Genomic DNA, 24,061 nt, shown 5'->3' on the forward strand with positions numbered 1-24,061 from the left:
TCTCGAGGTCGATTCCGAGCAGGGCCCTGGTGTCTCTGGTACTGCCGTCGATGATTTGATGTTTGATCATCTTCATGTCGTCCTGCGACGAGAGGCCGGCACGGAAGCCAATCATGTTGTGAGTATAGATGCTGTTCTCTTCGAGATATCTGTTTAGTCTGTTGAGGACGACGTGCTCCGCCACTTTCCCGACGCAGGAGGTGAGAGAGATGGGTCGGAGGTTGTCCACGTTCGGAGCCTTGCCGGGTTTGGGGATCAGGACGACGTTGGCTGTCTTCCATTGCTCTGGGACGCTGCCGTTTTTCCACGTCTCGTTGACCTTCTCGGTGAGGTATCCGATCGAACCGTCGTCAAGGTTCCGCAGCATCTTGTTGGTGATTCTGTCGGCACCTGGCGCACACTTCCCCTTGAGCTCGAAAATGGCTTGTCTACTTTCCCCCACGGGGAAGTCTTCGTCCGATTCCGGACGGGCTGGGCCGAGGTAGTCGGGAAACCGGTCTTCCTCGTCTCTGTGCTTTATGGGAAGGTACTTCTCCATGAGCTTGGCAACCAGCTCGTCCCCGGAACAGGATGTGGTAGCTTCGTGCAGAGCTCTGGCGAGCGTGTGTCTCTGACTGGATGTGGTGCTGCCCTCGTCGAGAAGATGTTTTAGCATGCCCCAGGACTTTCCGTTACGCATCTGCCCGTCGATCGAGTCCCAGACCTCGTCCCATTGCTGCTTGCCGAGGGTCCGACAGTGATCTTCGATGGCCTTGTAAAGCTCGGAGATCTTTTTCCTCAATCTTCGGTTAAACCTTTGTCCCTTCCATCTTAGAAGCAGCGCCTGCTTGGCCTCGATCAGATGGGCCAGCCTACTGTCCATCTTCTCTACCTCCAGATCGCTGACGATCTTCTTAGTGGATGACTCGGCGTCACTCTTGATTCGCTCGCACCAATCTTCTGGGTCTTTGGGGACGGGTGCGCTGTCGTTGCCGCGGAGCTTGCGAAAAAGGTCCCAGTCCGTGACAGTGAATTCTCTGGATTTACTTCGTATGACTTCGAAGCGGGTCTAGAGCACATAATGGTCGCTACCAAAATTTATTGCGGTGTTACTCCACTCGACTCCCTGGACGTTCTTCACGAACGCCAGATCGGGGGTGGTGTCCCGGCTCACCGAGTTGCCGATTCGGGTGGGGAACGCCTTGTCCGTGATGAGCGTGAGGTCCATTTCGTTGGCGTTCTGCCACAGACCCCGGCCCTTGCTCGTGTCGTAGACGTACCCCCACACTCAGTACGGTGCGTTGAAATCTCCGACGACGACCAGGAGATGGGTGCCGGCCAGATCGACGGACTTCTTGAGTATCGTTTTGAACTGCTGTCGCGAGTTCCTAGGATTGCTGTAGATGTTGAGTATAAGCACGCTGTTTCTCCGCTGGTTGCGTTGTCTCGTGTTGAGCAGAACCTCCGCCATGACGTATTCGACCTTGCAACTCGCCAGCTTCAGGTCGTGAGACAAGTGAGTAAGCCTCCTGTCAACTAACGTGCACACTCCCCGACCTTCGGCCTGCACGGAGATGGCACGATAACCAGAGAGGGATACGGCAGAGACAAGGGTTTCCTGTAATGCTATCACTTGTGGTTTGCTAGGTAGCGATCTAAAATATTGCTGCAACAAGCGCTCTTGTTGGAGTACCCCCTGCAGTTCCATTGCCAAATTTTGAACACCTCTTTGGAACTATCCATGATTAGATAAATTGTCTGGGGTACCCGCTGTAAGCACAGGTGCACGCAAAAAGTGCCCTCCACTCTGACGCGCCGATGTGCTCGTAGTCCTGATTTGAGTCCCCGACGCGTTCGGAACAAGGACCTGCATCGGAGTTACGGACGTATTATTGGGGATCACCAGACTTTCGAGGGCGTCCATGCGATCGGCCAGCGCGCCTAGGCCTCACTTCGGGTCTCCTAGGGCGACTTGCACCTGTACTAAGCCTTGCTGTAACTGCTGCACGCTCTTAGTGAGCGTACAGCAGTCTCATCTCATAAGTCTGCGAATCTGAATCCTCCTTACTGGAAACTGCCCTACGCTTGGCGGCCCCGGCTGAGTTGCAGGCCGGAACTGGTGCTTCTGTGGCGGTCGGCGCCGACGCGTTGGACGTAGCACTCTGACTGATTACCAATTTCTTAATCTTGGTCATTTCGCTAGCCATCTTTCTGACCATTTCTTTTAAGTCCGCGTTTTCCTTCTGAAGGCGCGCTTTCCTCGGCGTCCCTGGCTTGCTCTGGAAGCGGGTCGCGTGGGCCCCGGGAGGATCTCGCATCGGCGCCGCCAGCAACCATATCTGCCCACAATAGCATCGACTTTCTCTTCCTCTGCTGGCCGGCTCTGGACCCATACCGGGCCCTGGAGACAGAGCGGCTCGTGGAGCGGCTTCCGGATCTGCCCCTGGACATAGATCTGCCCCTGGACCCGGATCTTCCCCTGGACCTAGAACGGCGTCCGGAAGGCGGAGAGGCGCTCCTGGATCTAGAGCTCCCGCGAGCCGCGGAGCGACCGGCCACGGCCGGGAGTAGTCGTTCGCCCATGGCGAGGGCCGGAGACTTGCTTCTATTGGCTCGGGATCGGTCCCCGCGCCTGCGTCTGACGAGGTACGGCGTCTGGTACCTCTGCTTGCACTCCTTGGCAGCGGTGAAGTGTCGGCCTCCGCACAGCCTGCATTTGGGGTCGCACTTGTGTTGTTCGTCCGGGTTGGCGATGCCACGCCCCCTGCACATAGTTTCGTCCGGCGAGGGGCAGAAGTCCGCTTGATTCCAGAGGCGGCCACAGGCGTAGCACACCTCCACTTGCTGTCTATGTAATGCACACCTGACAAGTGTGCCGCCGTACGACACGTAGTTTGGCACCTTGTAGCCGTCGAAGGCCACAACCACGGTGCCCGTGCTCTTGATTCGTTTGACTCCCAAGGCCAGCGGGTTCTTCGAGTTGACAATCTTGCGGTCGAGCTCCTCCGCGCCGTCACTCAGTGCGATGCCGCGGATGACGCCTTTGCACGTAGAGTTGGGCGCTGCTTCGTACGCGTTCACCTCGTATTGTCTGCCGCCTTTTCCAGACCATCGGGAGGTATGATCCACGTAGGCTTTCGCCTTAATAGCGTTGTCAGCGCTTAGGTGGCGCCCGGGAGAGCTCAGTCCTACTCCAGTCTCAGTACGTTTGAAAACGCTACTAATGCTACCTCGTGTTTGCAAAGCGAACCGCTACACTCAGCGGCGACGTCTCACGTTACGTCTTGCTCCTCGTTTGAGCACAGATTGCTGTCACAACAAGCTCGGTAGCGGCGTTCAAGCGTGACCCTGAATGCTCTTGAAATGACACTAAAGAACAGCAGTAAATCAGTTTATAGACCAGTGAGGTATTTCTTCAAAGCTACATTTCTTTATGTTTGGCGGAAAGTAGTCAAATATTGCTGCAGAAAATAAAGCTCAAGCTTTCAATTTCACTCCGGACCTCAGCTACGGCACGTGATACTGACGTCGGGAACTTAGATAAATTTTCTCGCATTTGGGTTTCTTTGGGCGCTATAAACTTGCCGTACGAAGCCTTTCGTTCACTTAAACTGTATCGCAGGCCTTGACCGATGGACATTTAACATGGACCATGCACTGCAGAAGCTGTGGCAATTCATGGCGTCACGGCGTGCTTTTCCGCCGTGGGAAGGAGGCGTCGTCACCAGACCTTCGTCTGTGCGCGCTTCCTGGCTTGCTGAGAGTCTCCACTCGCGGTAAGAGCGACCTTTGCGGCATGCCAGAATTCACCACGCTACAGCTAACCTGACACTCCTCTTTTTACCCTCGGACAATTTGGTGCCAACGTATACTTGGCGAGAGCCACTGAAGTATAACCACGCTGTATTGTTTAGATAAAAGGCATGTCAGTGAGAAACGGGTGACTGGGCTTTGCCAGAACGTTAAGTGTGGACAGCCGGACTAGTTGGTTGTGAATAGCATTGCAAAACATCGTTCCAGAGAAGAAATAAATACGGATGAGCAGAGAAAGACAGCAAGAATGCCGGACTTGCACTGAATTTTATTCGCGGAAAGAGGGCTTAATGTACGCAGGGGAGAAGGCAAAGGCGGGGGGGGGAGACAAGCATTATGAAACATAGTTCCAGAGCACAAATAAACACGAACGAGCAGAGAAGGACAACGAGAACGCTGGACTTAGACTGAATTCTATTCGCAGAAACGCGGCTTTATGTACCCAGGGGAGGAGCGGGGGGGGGGGGGGGGGGGCGCTGCTGGTGCACCCGAGCGTTTAAAGATATTTCTTGAACCAGGCCACAGTTATCAAAGGCGGGAAAAAAACCAAACGAAGGTAAATGTTTCATGTCACTCACGTACAATCTTGCACATCTCCCACCATACCTGGCTGACGCGACAAACACGTTTTTCCCGAGCGCAACAGGAGGAGCACTGACGCAGAAATCTTTTTCATTAGAAATACCAAGGCTTAAAAGCTGCCCCGGTTTTTCTGAGCGCTGAATTTCCGCAACACACGTGTTTATTCAAAAAACGCCTTGCATGCTGGCTTATGCGCGAGCAATGGTGAAGGTGGAGCTCGATTATCTGAGGGCAAACGTGTTTGTCGCGTCAGCCAGGTAGGGTGGAAGATGTGCAAGATTGTACGTGAGTGACATGAAACATTTACCTTCGTTTAGTTTTTTTGCCGCCTTTGATAATTGTGGCCTGGATCGAAAAATATCTCTAAACGTTCGGGTGCACCAGCAGCGCCCCCCCCCCCTCTCCTCCCCTGCGTACATAAAGCCCCATTTCTGCGAATAGAATTCAGTCTCAGTCCAGCGTTCTCGTTGTCCTTCTCTGCTCGTTCGTGTTTATTTGTGCTCTGGAACTATGTTTCTTAATGCTTGCCAGAACGAAAGACTCCGGGCCGTTATTTCCGTCTGATACACACACCGTCATCGCAAACATCGAAACCCTGAACATTTCCGGACACGTGTACATTTCACTTGTGGTGTCCCACTCACCGTCACTGTCATTATGGGATTCGACTTATTTAATTATGTCCACTGCAGGACGAAAGCCTCTCCCATCGTTCTCCAATTAACTGCGTCTTGTTCCATGCTGACGCCATCCTATGTCCTCAGTCTCCTAAGTTAATCACACCGCCGATGTTCTCCGCCGCGCTGGACTGTTCCTTTTTTCCTTCCATTGGTGCTCATTTAGCGTAACCCTAACCTGCAAACCATTCTGCGCAACTCCGTTTCCTCCGCCTTCAGCCCCGCAGTGGTGCACTACTCGCCAGCAAGAGGGACGGCGCGTACCGTGTCGTCGGTCTGCAGTATCAGGCGGTTTCGCAGGAACTCCGGCGCGGCCGCCTCCTGGCGCAGGTCGGGCAGCGAGCGCGTGCGGGTCAGCCGGAACTTGCGCTGCTCCGTCACGGGCGCGTGGCTCGACGAAGCCGCCACGGGGGGCTCCAACTGCGTCGTTGTAGCGACACCCACAGGCGTTCTTTTCGCGCACTTACAGGCAAACCTTCGCGCTAACGCTTTTTAACGGACCATTAACGCGACCAAGAGAACGGCATGGAGGAACAGAGAGAAAAAGAAAAAGACTAGGAGTGAGTATGACGTCAGACCCTAGGCAAGGCATACTCCTCTGACACCTTCCCTTCTTTTCTTCTGGGCCAGTCTGTACGTTGACTCCCGGGTAATTGACCCGAGATGGTTGCCGAACCTTTCGAGACATTTCTTGGTTTGCGGTAGCTGTTAGTGATGCCCTCGTCGTGATCGGCCCTCGCCGCCTGTCGTTCACTCTATGCTCTCCCATAATTCTCCGCGCGCTCAGCGACTATATAGGAATTACCGCTTGCCTATCACGGGACGAGGGACAGTTCTCCAGGAAACTTCTCTTATATTTATTCGTGGTTCAAAATTGTCACGTGACCCTAGTATTTCTCCTTCCTCCGTGGAGAACGGGGATAAATCAACGTTTCCTATAGATTTCTCAGACATTCGTTAATGTAGAACAAAATGAGAAAGATAATTAAAAAATATAAGGTTAATCAGACAGAGTCGTCATCGCATTGGAACGCCACGGACGTATCACTATCATGGTCCATTTCTTTCTGCGCCGACTTCCATCTCGTGCGTCGCCACACGGCAGCCAGTGAATAGATATAGAAAGAATGTGTAGAAAGGAAAGGAGGGGGATACCCTGCACGGGGGCAAGGGAAGGGTCAAGGAAGAGCGATCCCACGCGGTTAGTCCTCCAGGCTTGAAGCGCGCGTTAACAGCTCGTTGAGAGAAACGGCATGTATTGTATACAGCCGTGTACTTCAGTCATTCTTGTGAAACGAACGACAATAGGGGAACCGAGGGGCTTGTTTTACAGCGAAGCTATTAGCCTCTAGTTGGTCGGCATTTTTCGTGCCCGCGTCCATCGGCAAAAAATGTGGGCCGGTCCGAGCGACAGTGCAGGGCCAGGAGCAGGGGCTCGTACCCCCGCAAAGCAGAGGCCCCAAGCAATCGGCAAGGTGAAAGGAACAGCCCATACATTCTTTGTAATCATGGACACAACATGCACAACAGCATACTTTTCAATAAAGAAAAAGCATAAAACAATCATCCGAACCACATAATTGATTATAAGGCGCTCCGGATAACAATACGAAGCCCGTAGCGCGTTTCCCGGGAAGATTACTGTTGCGCAAGTGCCGCGCCGACATCAGCTTGCGACGTAGGGAGTGACGTGTACAAAAGGCCTAGCCTAGCAACTGATTTCAATGTTCGTGAAGCACCGCTATGGGCGGCGGCGTGCTGCCAAAATTACCATTACTCCCATTACTAATATTACTCTAAATTACCATTGCTATACTCTAAATTACTAAAACATTCATACCTTCCCCCCCCCCCCCCCCCCCTTCGCAGCAGTTGTAGTGGTGATTTTCAACATCATCGCTGTGCATTCACTTTCACAGGGCTGGGATGGCGAGTCAATCTTTTTTTTTTTCTTAGTCACAACCAAGGATGTTATGCTCACCACCATATGAAACCAACAGACAATGAAGCCATGAAAAGCACAGGGGAATTAACTGCGGTTTTTAATTGGAATGTTGAATTGATAACTTAAAGGCAAATGAAAGGGGATGAGAAAAGAAATATTGCCGCAGGTGTATGGGAGCCGAACTCGCATCTTCTGCACTACGCTTGCGATACTCTACAGATAGCGTTTCTGAGACCGCTATTGTGTCCGTGTACACTTTCTTGGATATTTGGGTATGTGTACAAGGCCTGACCTTGGAAGTGTTAGCCAGCACCACTGAAGGCTATGACGGCGGATGTGGAACATCCTCTTGACTAACGGCGTCAAGTATTGCGTGATGTTTAGGAGCAGGCAAGGGGCCAATAAACCTTCATAAACTATACCTGAGGGTACGTATTAATGCTGTCAGAGTAGAGACATTCGCTATGCAAACGTCATGCTTGGTACACTGACCGATGAATTGGAGCTCGGAAGCTGAAATAGTTGTTTCGTGAAGATAATGTCGTTGTGTGCTGGAGCCGCATCGTTACCCCTCCACCGGGGCCAAAGCTGTGGTGTTTGAGCCCCGACCGGTTTGTACAAATGGTGTGCATGGTTGTTGGCTACAAGTTATAGTTCATTCATGCGATGGTTCGTTCAACAAGGCCTCAAAGGCGGATACCTATGTCGTTTTGAAGAAAGGCTGAACTAATTGAAATAATATTTTCTGGCTCAAATTATGTTTATGCATTGCATAAAAAGGCAATGGTGGTGTCCTTTTACAGGCGCAGAAGACTCAAAAGGAAGTGTGCTTTAAAGCGTGCTTTGCTGCAATAACAGTCTTTATAAGGTGAAGCCTAGCTTGACGTACCTGCGTGTTGAAAACAAACACGCATGTGTGCGCAGTCTAGAATGTGTACAATGACAAGGGCGATAGCCATCATAAATTATCAACAAAGAAACTTCATCCCTGTTGCGTATAAAACCTAAACGGTTTATACGCAACAGGGACAACAGGGAAGAGGCGTTCAACTATAGGAGATTATATACAAACATTAAATCAATTTAGACTGATAAAGTATTCTCTGACAACTCTACTTTCTTCAATTTCGCGGTAAAGTGTTCATTACTAGAACAGAAAACGAGTCAAACTTCAATTTCTTTGAATTTACGCCGATACCCCGCGTGGTTACACCAGTGTGACGTCATGGATTTAAAAAAATTTACTCGTATTTGGACCGTTGTGGTTAATCAAGGTTCGTTAAGCTTGCCAAGTTCTTTCTTTGGCTCCTATAGAATGGAAGCGTAGTTTTTGTTTACTGATAAGAAGTTAACTAAGCCGCACGTGCAAGCGCTGTCTGAATCCATGACGTCACGGCGAGCTGGTGCGAGAGGGCGGCGTCGGGCGCCAACCCATCTTTCGTTGTTGCGCCTTACCAGGCAGCATTCTATCACGCTAACGGGGGCTTCTTAGAGCGCAGCTCTTAAGCGCCCGTTCCTGCGTTGAGCGTCGGCGTGCCTGGGCGTAACCGAGCGAACGAGCAGAGCGAAGGATGAAAGGGCGAAATCGGGGCGCAGGAGGAAAAGTGAAGAGAGTGCGAGAAGGAAAGCGGAGGAGGTGGCTACAGTGAAAGCATGAGGCGGAAAGTGGAGAAGCAGAATATGGCTAAAGCTTGAGAAGAAGAGCGTAGTACCGCTCTGCGGCGACGATGGCTACGAATGGCACCAGAGTAGCGCGCGTCGTCTGTTCACCAATGGCATGCGGCGAGCGCGTCCAACGGTACTATATATGAAAACAAAGCGCTGCATGAGCGGAGGTCTGTTTGCGGCAGCTGCTGCGAATCGCCCACATGCGTGTCCCACGCACCGCCTCTCGCGGTCTCCCGATTAGCGAGGCAGTCGCGCCACACTTCGCTCCGTTTGCAACGCGCCGCACGAGGCAGACTATACGCGCTAGCCAATATATCGCGAAATGAAAATATGTGTAAAGCTTCGCTCAAATTTCGCATTAGGCTGTATCGCAATCATCGGTTAATTTTTTTTTTCGTTGTGGAAGGGTAATTCGCTAATACAGCTCAGCTTATTTATCTATTTAGCCTCTTTTTAAGATCAGGAAAATCTTAAGAAACCACGTAGAACTAATACATTATTTGATTAGCTTCACCTTACTTTGTCTTTAATGAACAATGGTCTTTCTGCAAGCAATAATCTTCGACCCGCCACAGGCTACGGCTCAGAAACTGCATAGCTCCGCTCATTATGGAGAAGCCATGAAACATCCGGCCGCAGCGGCCGCATTTAGCTGACCACGACACGAAAAATATTTAGTTTACTAAGAATTCGGTGCTTGTTGAAGCATTCCTGCTACTCAAAACTCATCCACAGTTCTTCGTTACAGTGTCTCTCATAGCGCAGGCATAACCTCAGGTCGCAGAGCACATAACTGCTGCAGGCCATTGTTCAATTTTTATTGAGATATCAATTATACGGACACTCGAGGCGCACTCGTATCATCATCTCTTTCACGCTTTCTTCCCTGCGTGACGGCGCATGTGCGGTTTGCGCCCAAGTGCTGGAGATCACGTGGTCTGCTGCGAGTGATTGACTGAAAAGCGTTTATTGTAAAAGGAAAGGGCTGGGTAAAGAGGTGGACGGGGCCTCCATGGTGCAGGGCTCCACTGGCCTCAGCAGCCCGCCGTGTTTGGTCGAGGAGAGCCACTTGGGCCTCCTTTTCATCGCTGGTGAGCCAGGTGTCCCACTGCTCTGTTCTGAATTTTTGCGTCGGGATGTGAGGCGTATTAATTTTGGGTGGTCTGAGATCATTCCCACGTAATGTGGGCAAGAGTTGCCTGGCCTCCACAGCACGGGCATGTGCCACGCATATGCGGTAGGGTGGATGGCACGCTTTAACCGTTGGTGCGGGTATGTATTAGTCTGCAGGCGGCGCCACTCATACGCTTCCCTTACACTTAGCCTGGGGTGTGTGTGTGGGGGGAGGGGGGGGAGGAGGAAATTCATGTCGCAGTTATCACAAGTCCTAGATTAAAAATTCGGCAGGACCCATCTGACAATGACTGTCGACGGTAATGTGTATAGAATTGCGTCGCTATAGCGACACAAAGTATTGCCACCGTCGAAACGAGTAATCTTTCGGGCGCGTACTGCCAGCGGGACTCCTCTTTCGCAATTCTTTAAAGAACACTCAGCGACTCCGAAGTGCACGGCGTGCCGGTGCGAGGCGAAGGTTGAGAAAGGTGCCATGCGGCAGCCGGGCTCCTCTCTCGCGCTTCTTTCTTAAAGTTGCTCTATTAGACTAACTGTATTTGAGTTACAGTCACTATATTCGCTGGATGTATGGATGGATGTTATGAGCGTCCAAAGCCTTTGGAACGGGGTGGTGGGTTGTGCCACCAAGCTCTTGCTATTATCCTGCCCAATGTCCTACCTAGGTTTAAAAAAAAAAAAAATAAACCCACCATGAATTTTCATAACCAAATTTTCTGACTCCCTATTGCGAAATTTGCTTTTTTTGTACGTCTCCGTTTTTTGTCGTTTCCCTATTTTCTTCCACCAATCTTCCAATCGCCTCTTACTAATCATTATTGCGGACATGCTTAGTTTCCTCCTGCTCTCGCTGAACCTAAAGGCTTCAAGGAGTCCAGTGGTGCCTAAATCGACCACTGGGCAGATATCTGCACGCCTGTACGTGTTGAAGCACGTGGCGCGAAAGGACGCTCTGACTGTCCTGCAAAACCAAATATCTACGAAACACACTCGCGCCCGCGAAGAAATATATAAAAATAAGAAGAAAACTACCCAATTATTATTTAAAGGCTAAAAACAAATGCAAATCAAAACCAGAAGCAAGCTCAAATCATGCACAAGAAACTTATGATTTCGTCGTCGCCACGGAGCCTTGAAAAAACACGCCCATCCGCTACGAAATCTCACGCCCATAATACAGGCTGCGCCATCCAGTGGTGCTGCCGAGAAGTTCGCGCGTGGCCTTCAAGACGAGAAGCGTGGCGCGCCACTGCGTGCGCACACTGATAATTGTTCCCTCGCTTGCGGCACTCTCAGTGGCACGTACACAGTGACCGAAGTTGTCGAGATGAAGAGCGGCACACGTACAGTGCAGTCATGGCGTAACTCGCTAAAGCGCTGGCGTGAAAGGCGTTGATCAAAAACCGGCGCATGCCTAGTGCATATGTGGCTCAGTCTGCCAAATCATCGGGTTGCAGTCATTGAGGAACATGTGTGACGTGGGCTCGATTCCGCCGAGCGTCGGAGAAATTTAATGGATCGTTTTTGTCATTGCAGAACGGCACACACGTACCGGCACATACACCCAGTGACCCAAGTTGGCACCAGAAGAGGCTCAGTGAAGACCAAAACAGACCGATCCGCGCGCGTACCCAGTGCTCCAAGTCGGCATTTCACTTCAAAGAGTGTCATTGAAGAATGGCGTACATGTCCAGTTCCGCATCTATACACTGGCACATGTCGGTGGGGAAAAGGTTCGTTGAAGAGCGGCACATATGTTACATATTGCCCCATACTGAGTGACTCAAGCTGGTACGACGGTTGGCTTTGAACCCTGTTCCCTCAGCACAGCAGTCCGATGCTCTAACCATTCGACCAGGCATGGTGACCCAGTGGCCCAAGTTGACGGAAAAACGGTTAGGTACAAACGTAGATAGATAGATAGATAGATAGATAGATAGATAGATAGATAGATAGATAGATAGATAGATAGATAGATAGATAGATAGATAGATAGATAGATAGATAGATAGATAGCCCCAGAAAGCCCGTGAAGTATCCTAAGAATGCTAACTCATTAACATGCTCCTTCAAAGCAGCGTTACAATCCGTGATTATCTTGACAACTTCTGTGCAGAGTTACAACAGACGATGAAAATCATCCATCGCAGCTCCGTTTCATGTGGCGCGATTTAAACAAAAACTGGTATAGGCAGCCACTGTACTCTGTAGGCTGCGTTCTGGGGCTGCTGTCACAGTGGAAAGCTCCATGGCAAGGTGTCTATACATGTATATAGCTCACCAGAAATCCGCTTCCGACATCGGGCGGCAAGGCAAACGGGCACTCGGTCATCTCTGACGGGCTTGTTCGCGGCGGAGGCGAGACATCGTATCGGTTGGGTGTCGACGCCGTTGGCCGCTCGGGGGAGGAGGTCAGGTCCAGGCTCCCCATCAGGCGGCGCAGGTCGGCCTTCGCTCCGCACACTGTGGGAGGGGTGCCCGGGCAGCTAGGCGAGGGGGTGCGCAGGCGCAGGTATCCTGCGATACCCGGTGACATGTGGCCCAGGGTGTTCTGTGCGTTGGAAGAAAGGGATTCAGACAGACAGACAGACAGACAGACAGACAGACAGACAGACAGACAGACAGACAGACACAGACAGACTTAAATTGCACGTTTGCAACGAATGCCGGGAAACAATTATCTAACGGCCAAACAGATTAACTTTTCATCTAATTAAACGTTGCTATTTTCCCTGCAAGCTTTGCCCAGCGTATTTCTCAAGTAATCCACCCAAAGAGACGCACTTGAGGCATCTGCCACAGGCATTCCTTATTAATCAGCTCAAGAGAAAGCAATTAAAACGATTCTTAAACCTTAAAGGTTTTCATCAAACGACATCCCTGTAAGTTATCTCGTTGAATTTAATTCTGAGGTTTTACGTGCAAAAACTACGATTTGATTATGAGGCCCACCGTTGTGAAGTACTCCGGATTAATTTTGGCCACCAAGGGATCTTTAGCATGCCCCCAAGCCACCGATAAGCCGCCGCGGCGGCTAAGTTATCTCGTGAAATCACAAAAGATGCAATGATAAAACAATCGGGCTACAATTGTTACTGCAGGCCTTCAATGAACTTTATAGATAGGCAGTGCCTCACGACTTCAGGCGTGCCATAGAGCGAAAAGAATGCCAACATTGTACTAATCCATAAAACGCTAAATAATTGAAGAATTATAGGCCCATTAGCTCGCTTTCAGTATTGTATAAAATATTCACTAAGATAATTTCCAGTACAATAAGGGCAACACTTGACTTCAGTCAACCAAGAGAACAGGCTGGCTTCGGGAAGATATATTCTACATTGGATCGCATCTATATCATCAATAAGGTAATCGAGAAATCTTCGAAGTACAACCAACATCTCTATATGGATTTCATAGATTATGAAAAGGCATTTGATTTGGTATAGATAGCAGCAGTTCATAGAGGCATTGCGTAATTAAGGAGCACAGGAGGCATACGTGAATATCTTGGGAAATATCTACAAAGATTCCACAGCTACCTTTGTTCTCCACAAGTAGAAAATTACCCATCAAGAAAGAGGTCACGCAAGGAGACACAATCTTTACAAGGCTTTTCACTGCATATTGGGAAGTATTCAAGCTACTAAATTGGGAAGTCTTAGGAGTGAGGATCAATGGCGAATATTTCAGCAACCTTCGATTTTCAGATGGCAATTTCCTGTTCGGCCACACTGGGGACGAATTACAACAAATGATTGAGGACCTTGTAAGAGTGGGGTTGAAGATTATTATACAGAAGACAAAGATAATGTTCAATATCCTGGCAAGGGGCAAGAATTCAGGATCGCCAATTAGCGTATAGAGTTTGTATAGGAGTATGTCTATCTAGGCCAATTACCACTGTCGTCGAAAACAAAAGAGTACAATCATTGCATTCTACTGGTGCTAACATATAGGGCAGAAACTTGGACGTTTACAAAAGCTCAAGAACAAGGAACGCGCAAAGAGCGATGGAATGAAAAATGTTAGGGGTAACGTTAAGAGACAGGAATATAGCGGTGTGGAAAAAAGAGCAGACGGGAATAGCTGATATTCTAGTTGACATTAAGAGATAGAAATGAAGCTGGGCCGGCCATGTAATGCGAAGGGTAGATAACCGGTGCACCATTAGAGTTACATAATGGATGTCAAGGGAAGTGAATCGAAGTCGATGGTGGCAGAAACATAGATGGGGTGATACAATTAGGAAATTTGCAGGCCCAAGTTGGAATCGGTTGGCGCAGGAATTGGAGATCGTATGCAGGGAGAGCACTAGTCCTGTAGTGGACTCAGTTATAGGCTGATGATGACGATAATGACGATGACGACAAAGACGACGACTGCGCCGAATGAAAAGCCTACATGACGCACCGGCAAACCAGAATCAACACTGATCAGCTCAACTGTTTGCGACGTAGAAAACTATCGATTATTGTTCGATTTGGGTGCGTCAAATGTGCGCATACGCTCTCGCACTATATTCCACATTTTTATCTTGTATGCTATTATACAGTCATTTCAAAGTGACACGTTGAGTCACAAGTTGCTGCCACCAAGAATGTCATTACTGCTTCCCAGATCCGTGGACTGACCGTGGTCTCCCGGAGAGGGGTCCTTCGTTGGCGAAGCTGGTCGATGGCCGGCAGTTCCTCCATGCCCTGGTGTCTGGCAAGGCCAGCCGACGCTTTTGTTGGCACTCTGCGCCAACAGAGCAATTATATTTTGTTTGGAATAATATTTTAAAATAGAACATAATAATCATGAACAGAAGACCTAAATAAAATGTATGTGACGGACAGTCATAAGATTTAAATTTTCCTTTTTCAGCAACACGAGCCTAAAGAAAATTTGCTTTAGTGAACCATCGACAAGAGGATTTCTTCCATGCATTTAGACAGGAGGTGTGAGAGCTAGGATTAGTAGCGCATTTGATGGGGGCACTGTTTCCTTTCTGCTCTGAAGCACGCAGTCTCCTTGCTGATCGGCTTATACGAGCCCCCTGTAGCCTACCTCGTTGCATTGCAAAGAGTTGGCGAGACACCTTGCAAGTTCGCGCATCCTACCTCAACAGGCCACCGAGGAGCAATTCACGGCGGCCGACACTCTCACCGGTAAGCGCGACTTCCTGCCTCACCGAGATGTCTCCCCATCGGTGCCGTTCATGTGCTCGCACCTCCATCGCCACTTTAATGGAGGCGTAAGCGCATATACCGACGTCCTGCTGTACTGCACCGCTGATTGATTGGACAGCTTAGCGGCTTCAGTCGCTCAAATGAAAAACTGAACAGCCAGCGACTGACCCGGAACGACCAAAGCGACCAGTTTGGTTGCGTTACATATTCAGGACTTGACAGCGAGACTCCTGTGCATATTATCGAAGCGCCGTAGGGACTCGTAGGTATGAATGCCACCTATAGGGACACGAAAGAGAACGTAAAGTTGAGCTGTATAGTCCATTATGCTTCTGACTGCCGGCTCTTACTGCAAGAAAATGATCGCTAAGTCAGAAAAGACGTATACATGAAAAACAGGCGACGCCGCTGTCTTCCAGTTCCCGCCACAGATATGTGTTGTCATGAATTTTGACGGCGCCGGCACTGGCCTACACCTTATTATCTAGTGCTGAAGATGGACATCACTGTGTTCCAAAGGAGCCAAACACTAAAGTGAGAAAGTTTAAACAACATTTACTGCGCCACAACAACCAAAAATACTAGAAAATACTTCAAATCCGCAGCCGTGGCCTATAGTTGTAGATCACCCGCGCGGCTTTTGGATCGGTTCTCACCGCCGCCGGGTAGTCACTGGTTCTCAAATGGGCAGAACTGTACCCTAGCCTGGTGTTCAGCTTTTTTTGTGTTCAGGCCGTCTGTGGTTGGACAATAGGTGTCCAGAGACAACTCATAAATCTCTATTCGGCCCCCTTTCGAAATATGAAGCCCCACGAGATGCCGAGCACCAGGCCAGGGGACATCTCTATCCACTAGAAAAAACTGGTGGGTTTCCGGCGGCACCGGGATCTGAATTCGGTACCTCCCGCGTACGAGGCGGATGCTCGACCGTTAGGCTACCGTTGCGGTAGAGCAGCTGTATATGTGCGCCGTTTTTGGTTCCACAAAGGCCCAGGACTACTGAGGACGTACACTGACGTGCACTGGCGTACAGACGCGGGGATTTCGGGGGGAAATTAAAACAGTGGAAGCTTGGCCTTCGTTTCCTCATCTAGTACTCGAGCTCTTACCGCTGAAGTAACAAAAATAAAGTTTGGAAGTGATGCTTTATCGCGGTGAACTAATTTGGGGTCTCTCCCTTCCGCGAGCCCGCGTCTCCTCACGTGTGCACGCCGGAACGATCGGGAGTGCGGACCACAGCCGGACGCTTGGCGCACCCGGCTTCGGCGGCTGCCTCGGCCCCGCTCTCGGTGGGCGCTCCAGTCGCGTCGGCGCTCGTCGACACGACCGCCGCCGACGGCGACCGGTGCAGTTTCCGGTTCCTCACGCGTTTACGCTTGCCACGACTCGTCGACGAGGTCGTGGGGCTGGCTACCGTCGCTGCCGCAGGCGGCGGGGACTGCGAGGCCATCGACGGTTTGCGATGCGACAGCCCTTGCAAGGGCCTGCGGACGGGAGCGTTTCGCCGAGTAAGAACTGTGAATGTGCCGTTCAATCTTCCATCGTGCATTTGGACATTTTCAAACTTTAATTTTCGATGCTGTATTGTTACAGCACTAATTTATCAGAAGGATAACGCATAAACATGAAAAGTAAGGAGCATGCAATGAGCAATGTAGCTGAAAGAATTGATATGTATGGTTTCCGATGCGATCAACTCCGGAATTTCGTGGTTCACGGAGCGATGACGTTTAACGTAACGCGTTTTAGTTTAGGCCAGTATTGGTCAGTATATTGTTTTTAATTCGCCACTGAAGTACACCCTCTCAATTGTTTTACTGATATCGCGCGAGCATCGATCCACACGGCGTGTCAGCGGCATTGTAGCGGCGAACGGCACTCCCGAAGCGAGCAGCGAAGCAGAATGCAGAACGGCCCCCACCCGCCGCGACGAGGACGCTGACGAACCGTGCTGTCGACGCTCGTGGAGTACTTGAAGAAATCGCAAGGGCGTACATGCCATGTGCAGAAATACTTTCCTTATACAACCTCTGAACCTATATTTTAAAAAAATAAAGAATTGCTGCGTAAGAAAGCAATATTCTAGCGGCTTTTAGGAGCAGACCTTAAGGGGGAAAAACGAATAATCATGCGTTACAGCTCTAACTCTGTGATGGAAATCAGAATCAGAATCCACTTTATTTCCAACACACTAGTTGCGGGCCCCCAGGCAAAAAGCTGTCGCAGACAGCTTGACGGGACCTGGGGGCCGACAGAGAGCAACATGCAGTGGATTTTACTAATTAGAACAATTGTAAATACATACAGACATTATGAAGAAGAAATGAACTTGCTTGATACAGATACAGCATACATGGTGGACACTATCACAGAATGCATAAATAGTGCAGGAGATGTAACATCCAGGAGAAAAGAGAAAAGGTTCATTGCTTCATCAGGTAATCACGCACCTCCGATTTAAAAGTACCGAGTGGGGCACTGAAATTAATGCGATCTTTTAAGAGGTTGTATAGGGTTGGTATGCAGTAATCCAGCCTAGATCTACCGTAATTTGTACGTGTACGCGGCAGTGGTATTAGCCTGTTACGTATGCTGTAGTCATACGGGGAATGTTCTGGTATCGTTTAGGAGTTTATTTTAACACATATAAAGAGTTAGTTTATAGTCGTATAACTTAGACGCTTTAAACATATTATGTTTAATGAATAGGGCACCAGTCGGTAATTGACTCGGGCGTCCATTAAAGTTCTCAAAGATTCTTAGTACCTTCTTTTGGAGCCGATCCAATTTGTTATAGTTGGTGGTCGTAGTACCCCAAACTAAAGTGCATTATGAAAGACGTGAGCAAAAATTAGCATAATATATTGCATTCTTTAGTCTAATTGGAATTAATTCCCTCAGTCTCTAGAGTCAACCAACTGCTTTGCCTAATTCAATCGTGAGCCTATTAACGTCCATGTTCCAAGACATTGTTTCTTCGAACCAAACCCCCCAAAATTTTTCAGATGCAACGCGCTGTAGGGCCATTCCTTGAAAGTTTAGGGTGAGTTCGAAGCCACTTTGTTTGTTGAGAGGCTTAAAAACAATATATTTAGTTTTTTTAATATTTAAGATTAGTCTGTTTGAGTTCAACCACTGTTCAAGGTTAATTAGGTAATTGTTTATCGTTGTGTTTAGGTGGGCTAAAGTTGGTGCGGAAAAGAAAATATTAGTATCATCAGCATACATGACCAGTTTGGGAGAATTAGGCACATCACATAAGTCATTGATGTAAAGTATAAACAATAAGGGCCCTAGAATCGACCCCTGAGGTACTCCATGTTTTACCACCGTAGTCGGAGATGACAAGCCATCGACTTTCACGCACTGTTCTTTTGTAACGATAGTTCTTTATGAGATCATGGGCGACGCCACATATACCGTCTTCATGCAGTTTTGACAGCAGAATATTATGATTTACACAATCAAATGCTTTCCTTAAATCAATGAACAATCCCACAGTAAAAAGCCTGTTTTCAATGTTGCTAAGAATTTCATTCTTGATTAGTTATAACGCCATTTCAGTAGATTTCCCTTTCTGGAAGCCGTATTGTGAATCATTCACAACGCGGTATTTAGTGAGAAAGTTTTTGAGCCGTGTATAAATGACATTCTCAAAAACTTTGGTCAAGATGGGCAGAACAGATATCGGTCGGTAGTTTGCTATATCACTGTCGGCTCCACCTTTGTGAACAGGGGTTATAAGTGCCAGTTCAAGGTCAGAGGGAAATATACCAGTCTCTAACATTTGATTAATTATGAATGCCAACGGTAAGGCTATAATGGACGCCACATGCTTAATAGGGACAGCGCTTAGGCCATCCAACCCGGCGGCGACGTTGTCTCTAATTCTGGAAATGAAATTTGCGACTTCTTGTGCAGTAACCGGAGAAAGAATAATTGAATTAGTCAGTTTTGTACGTGCAAACAGCGGCCTTTTAGTACAATCCCTATGGCTATTCGGAGACACGTACTCGCCAGAAGAACTTCACATTGGCCTAGTTGGTGTTTACTGCATATCACATTGACCGCCAATAAAGACGGGGACAGAGGGAGATTAATACCAATAAATATACGTGGTCGCCAACGCTGGGAAAAAAATTCGTTCATTTCTGTTAGGGCGTCTTCATGCGTCTTGCCGTGAGCAAAAGCTGCAATATTAATTGAGCACTGAACCTTAGAGTTATTAAACAAATTATTGCTTTCCTGCCATAATTTTCTTGGACTGTTGTATATATTTAACAAACAGGGACTGATAGAAGGATATCTTTGCCATTTTTTAAATCAGCGTTTAATTTATTACGATATGATTTGAATTCTGTGAGCAAGGCAGCATCACGTGATTTAACGAATTTATGGTACATTTTGTTTTTGGTTTTTATTCTCTTATGCAAGCTGTTTGTAATCCAAGGCTTGCATATTCTTTTGCTTCGTTTGGTGTTATGTATCAAAGGGAAATGTTTTTCATAGCAGGCTATGATTTTCTTGAGAAAGATGCGGTACGCCTTATCGGGATCACTTTCGGCGTAAACATTGTCCCATGCTATCAGTTCAGTATCAGAATAAAAATTTTTGAGCGAAGCGGAGTTAATGTCGCTATAACTTGGGTTGCTATTTTTGTGCTTTTTGGGAGCTACTGGTATAAACGTGAAAACCGGGAAATTATCACTGATATCAAGGGAGAAAGCACCTCTTAAGTACTGGTTGCAAGGAAGGTTGGCGATACAGAGATCAAGAAGTGTGGCGCTAGTTCCAGTAATACGAGTAGGTAACGTAATCAGATTTGCGCAGGCAAAAGTACGAAGGATGTTTTGGAAGCGTTCACTGGATGCGTCACCACTGAGCATATTGATATTCACATCGCCCATTACTAAAAAGGATGGGCGCATTGAGTGTAGACTAGGCAGCAAAGTTTCCATGAACTCAAAGAATTCGGACTTAAGTCCTAGTGATGGCCTATAAACTGCTGAAATAACAACATTCGTAAGTCTTAATATACTAGATACTCTACATTGGCTGTAATACAAGTTAGTCCATCAACAACATCATAAGCAATACAATTTTTTATGTACAGAGCTATACCTCCACCACGGTTAGCGGACCGCGTAATTCCGGGATAATTATATCCTGGTATTTTTGGTGGGTTATCGATTGCAGAAAGCCAGGATTCTGTGAACAATATGGCATCAAATTTTATCGATAGGCTATCGAAAAACATGTATAGGCTGTTCATTTTATTTTTAATGCTACGAGTGTTTAAATGGAATGCACTGAAGTAGACGACATCTCAGTGTTGAAGTTTTCAATGTCATAGTATTTACATTCTGCCGTGGCAGCCATGTCTCTGTTAGGTTGTACACTAAAAACAAATTAGTTATATAAACGCCAACCTTAACGTTGCATTTTATCCAGATCTTCTCGGCAGGCAATCTTTAACATGTCTGATGGTTCTGATTTTCTTGCAAAGATTTTTCCGCCATGCGTCCAAACGAACTTCCATCCTACTTCTCGTTTTTTCGCCATCTGTGCTCGTCATCTGTGCTCGTTGAAGAGTCATATATATATATATATATATATATATATATATATATATATATATATATATATATATATATATATATATATATATATATATATATATATATATATATATATATATATATATGAGTGCATGTGTGCGTGTGTGTGTGCCTCCGAGTTTGTCATGGCAACGTACAACTTACGGCGGAAATGTTAACTCCGTTTACACATACTTTTCATGCCTCATGCACAAATAACGTTACTTTTAGAGTGCGTGCAGCAAATACACTTTGTCGATGCACTTTTTACGCTTTAATTTTGTCTACCGGTTTGCGGTACCGCAAACCGTTTTCGCTGCCTATAGTTAGATTGTAATATATTATGCTTCCATAACCCGATTTTCATCCCTCTTTTGAAAAACCATATATCTAATAAATATGCTTGCGCCCATCATGTTACCAATTATACAATTTTTTTATACCAAATCCAATTGGTACAGCGCTTGCTAATGAGAACATCTCTACGCTTCGCGAGTAATCGAATAGGGATCGAGGATAAGTTAGGCGCTTTCGATGTCATTATGTTAAGGTGCAACCCATCTAAACCCAAGAAAACATACTGGCTAGCATTATAGCGCCTTAAATAGTTTATTATAATGCTTATTTACATGAATCGGTTTCGTTACCTAGGGGGTGGATGCGTGACTATGACGTCATGAAACTCTGGTTCACTCCGTTCCCGCGACCGCTGCGACAGGCAGGTGCAGTCAGAAGAAGCATGCGTGGCACTCTCGCTTAAATTTAAAGACAATTTCTTTCTTGGCAAGTTACGCCAACTCTTCCGTATCGGATATGTTCTTAGCTTTTTTTCGTGGGCTGATGCCAGAAATAGCGAAATCTGAAAACGTGCGCCGGTATTCCGAAGGTACATCTGGTACTGATGGCCCCGGTGATATTGGTACCAGTGGTACCACAGTGAAGGACTGGGGGCACCGGTGGTACCAGCGGGACTGGTGGTATCGGCAACGGTGATAAGGGGAGAATTCCCGCATTCTTTCCTCGTGACACCTATTGCTTTGAGACACTGTCATTGAAAGGCTGTCATTGAGACGATTCGCTTCTGGTAAAAGACTGAGACGCTGTCGCTTGAGACACTGTGGGCCTCAGAATAAATTATATGATTCATACACCCCCATTCTCAGCTCCTACTCGCTCAGGAAGACATTTTCTTTTGTCGACTTCAACTAGAGGCTTAATCACTTTCCAACTTTTTGTATGGGCAATTCCATCATACCTAGTCTTCTTGCTATAAGCGACATCAGTAAATAATGTTCTGTTCTATGACGTCACAAAAACATCGGTGACGTGAGCTCCAGCATTTCGAGACCAAACTTAATACGAAATTAGAATATCCGATAAGCGTTTGCTAACCTTCGCGCTTTCTGAATGTCATACTCTTATCCACCAGAAGCGGACAGTAGAGTTTCTACATCTCCGAAAGTTCGTGTCAGTACTCCTATTTAAAGGGACACTAAGGAGAAGCAATAAATCAATTTAGACTGATAAAGTATTATTTCGCAACTCTATTTTCGTGAATTTTGAGGTAGAGGAGGACATCTAGAAGAGAAAAATAACGCGTAACTTGCATTTTTTTTTAATTTCGTGCTGATGCTCCGACGCCGTAACGTAGATATATATAGATCGTTATGACACACTATAGGTAAATGTGCTACGAACTTGCCAAGTTCAGCCTTCTGCTTTTTTTATAAAATGGAATGTATCTCTTTGTGAAACCGTTAAGAGACTGACTCTATACAGGCCAACAAAGCAGCCACCGTCAAAATTCATTAGGTCACGGCGAGCTGGCCAGCGCATGAACTTCAAGGATGCATGGCTTTTCCACGGGACTTTCGCTTTTCGCATTTTTCTGGCTTACCACGTCTCTTGACAGTGGCTTTTTCTGTATTGCAGAAATGTAATTTACGAGTACAGTTAAGCTTATTTATCATTTTAGTCTCGCTTTAAGCCGGCAGATGCGCTTGCATAGTGACGTCGACAACCTTCGCACATCGCCTTCGTCGTCGGTGTCCTCGGCGCGGTGCTTCCCTTGTGGCGGTTTGTGTACTCCCGGTATTTGCAGGGAGGCCTGGCCAGCCAATCGAAGCTCAGGAGTCGACGACCGCGGAGCCGGGGGCGACGAGGTGGAGCTCTTGCGCGGGCACCCCTCGGGTTCCATCGTCCCCCGAGAAGCGACGATCTTGACGGGCGACACTCGGCACTTCTTCATCGTCTTCTTCCTCGCCTTATGTCAGCGGCTCATGCTCGGGCGCATGAGGCTGCCCATGGCTCAGGCAGGGCTTGGATGGGAAGAAAAGAAGGCGAGACGGGCCGTTCACTTTTTTGGACTGCGATTAGCATTATTTGGATGCTTGACCCACTTTCCGGTGTCTTATCTACCTCTCTGTCTAGGTCTCTAACCGCTTTCCCGCTTAGATGTAGAACGAGGCTGATATACCGTGTGAACCGGGTTCGAAACCAACCGTCGGACCAGCGTGGGGCAATGGGCACGTGACACTGGCTATGCGCTACTATTCGGCGGATTTCTTTGACGCCTACTTGAGTCACAGGGTACGCGCCGCTCTTGAGTAAACCTATCTGGCGCCAGCTTGGAGCCACAGGGTGCACGTATCGCTGGGTATGGGATCCTTTCCATGTCGATCATATCCAGCGGGCACCGCCATCTGCCGCGCGGCCGACGGAGACTGCCACGCTCGTTAATCAGTGCGGCTGCGGTCGCCTGTACGACGATCTCCACAATATAAAACATATCACCACCAAATGCGCACCCATCATAAAGTAGATTGCTAATGGCAATAAAGTCGCCACATCTCCAAAGAATGGAAGCGCCGTGTTTTCTTTTCTTTTTTTTTTTTGCACATGTAGAAAAGTGGGAAGGTAGGTTGTTAGGACCGGCTATCGTAATATATACCAAATATAGTCGAACGCCTTTATAACAAAGTGACTGGGGCCTCTGCAAGCATTCGTTATACAGGTCGTTTGGTTTTTGGTTGTAGAGGCGCTCGACTGCACTCAGGCAAGAGAAGAAAACAGAAAGCAAGAAGAAAATTTCAACAAGCGAAACAAACGATATACAAACGAATATGTCACAAACACTCAGCGTCTCTCCTGTAATTATTATTATTATTATTATTATTATTATTATTATTATTATTATTATTATTATTATTATTGGTGTTATATATATTTGCAAGTTAGGAGGAGTATTGACGGCGCGTTTAAGTGGGCCTGAATGTGCCAGCGAGTGCGAGTGGGCTCTCGTATGAACGTGCGAGTGCGGGTAGGCGTGAGTACGTAAGTTTGCAGTTCTGATTTTTTTTCGTGGTTTGTCATGCCATTTTTGTAGATTGCCTTTCCTTGAGGATGTTTTATAGCGGAATTGTCTTCAAATGTAATAGAATTGTACCGCATGCTCCCCTCAGTCAATGCCTCTTTGGAGGCCTGAGAGGTATT

At 47.8% G+C, this 24,061-nt stretch overlaps 1 protein-coding gene and 1 long non-coding RNA gene across 5 annotated transcripts in view; one reads left to right on the top strand and one right to left on the bottom strand.

Moving 5' to 3' along the window:
- LOC129388130 (uncharacterized) overlaps positions 1 to 14,507 on the top strand; it is a 159,017-nt gene extending 144,510 nt beyond the window's left edge. For all 3 annotated transcript variants that reach the window (XR_011890696.1, XR_011890697.1, XR_008615162.2), the window contains exons 2-3: positions 3,602 to 3,755; positions 14,419 to 14,507. This is a non-coding gene — a long non-coding RNA (uncharacterized lncRNA). The remainder of the gene's footprint in view (positions 1 to 3,601; positions 3,756 to 14,418) is intronic.
- LOC126545160 (uncharacterized) overlaps positions 1 to 23,702 on the bottom strand; it is a 30,186-nt gene extending 6,484 nt beyond the window's left edge. For both annotated transcript variants that reach the window (XM_055078275.1, XM_055078276.1), the window contains exons 1-4: positions 22,591 to 23,702; positions 14,433 to 14,538; positions 12,080 to 12,349; positions 5,316 to 5,471 (exon numbers count right to left, since the gene is read on the bottom strand). In XM_055078275.1, the coding sequence (XP_054934250.1) occupies positions 5,316 to 5,471; positions 12,080 to 12,349; positions 14,433 to 14,538; positions 22,591 to 22,817 (759 nt within the window). In that variant the 5' untranslated portion in view covers positions 22,818 to 23,702. The remainder of the gene's footprint in view (positions 1 to 5,315; positions 5,472 to 12,079; positions 12,350 to 14,432; positions 14,539 to 22,590) is intronic.
- Positions 23,703 to 24,061: the final 359 nt, after the last annotated feature.

Source organism: Dermacentor andersoni, chromosome 10, assembly GCF_023375885.2.
Source record: "Dermacentor andersoni chromosome 10, qqDerAnde1_hic_scaffold, whole genome shotgun sequence".
NCBI classification, from domain to species: Eukaryota; Metazoa; Arthropoda; class Arachnida; order Ixodida; family Ixodidae; genus Dermacentor; species Dermacentor andersoni.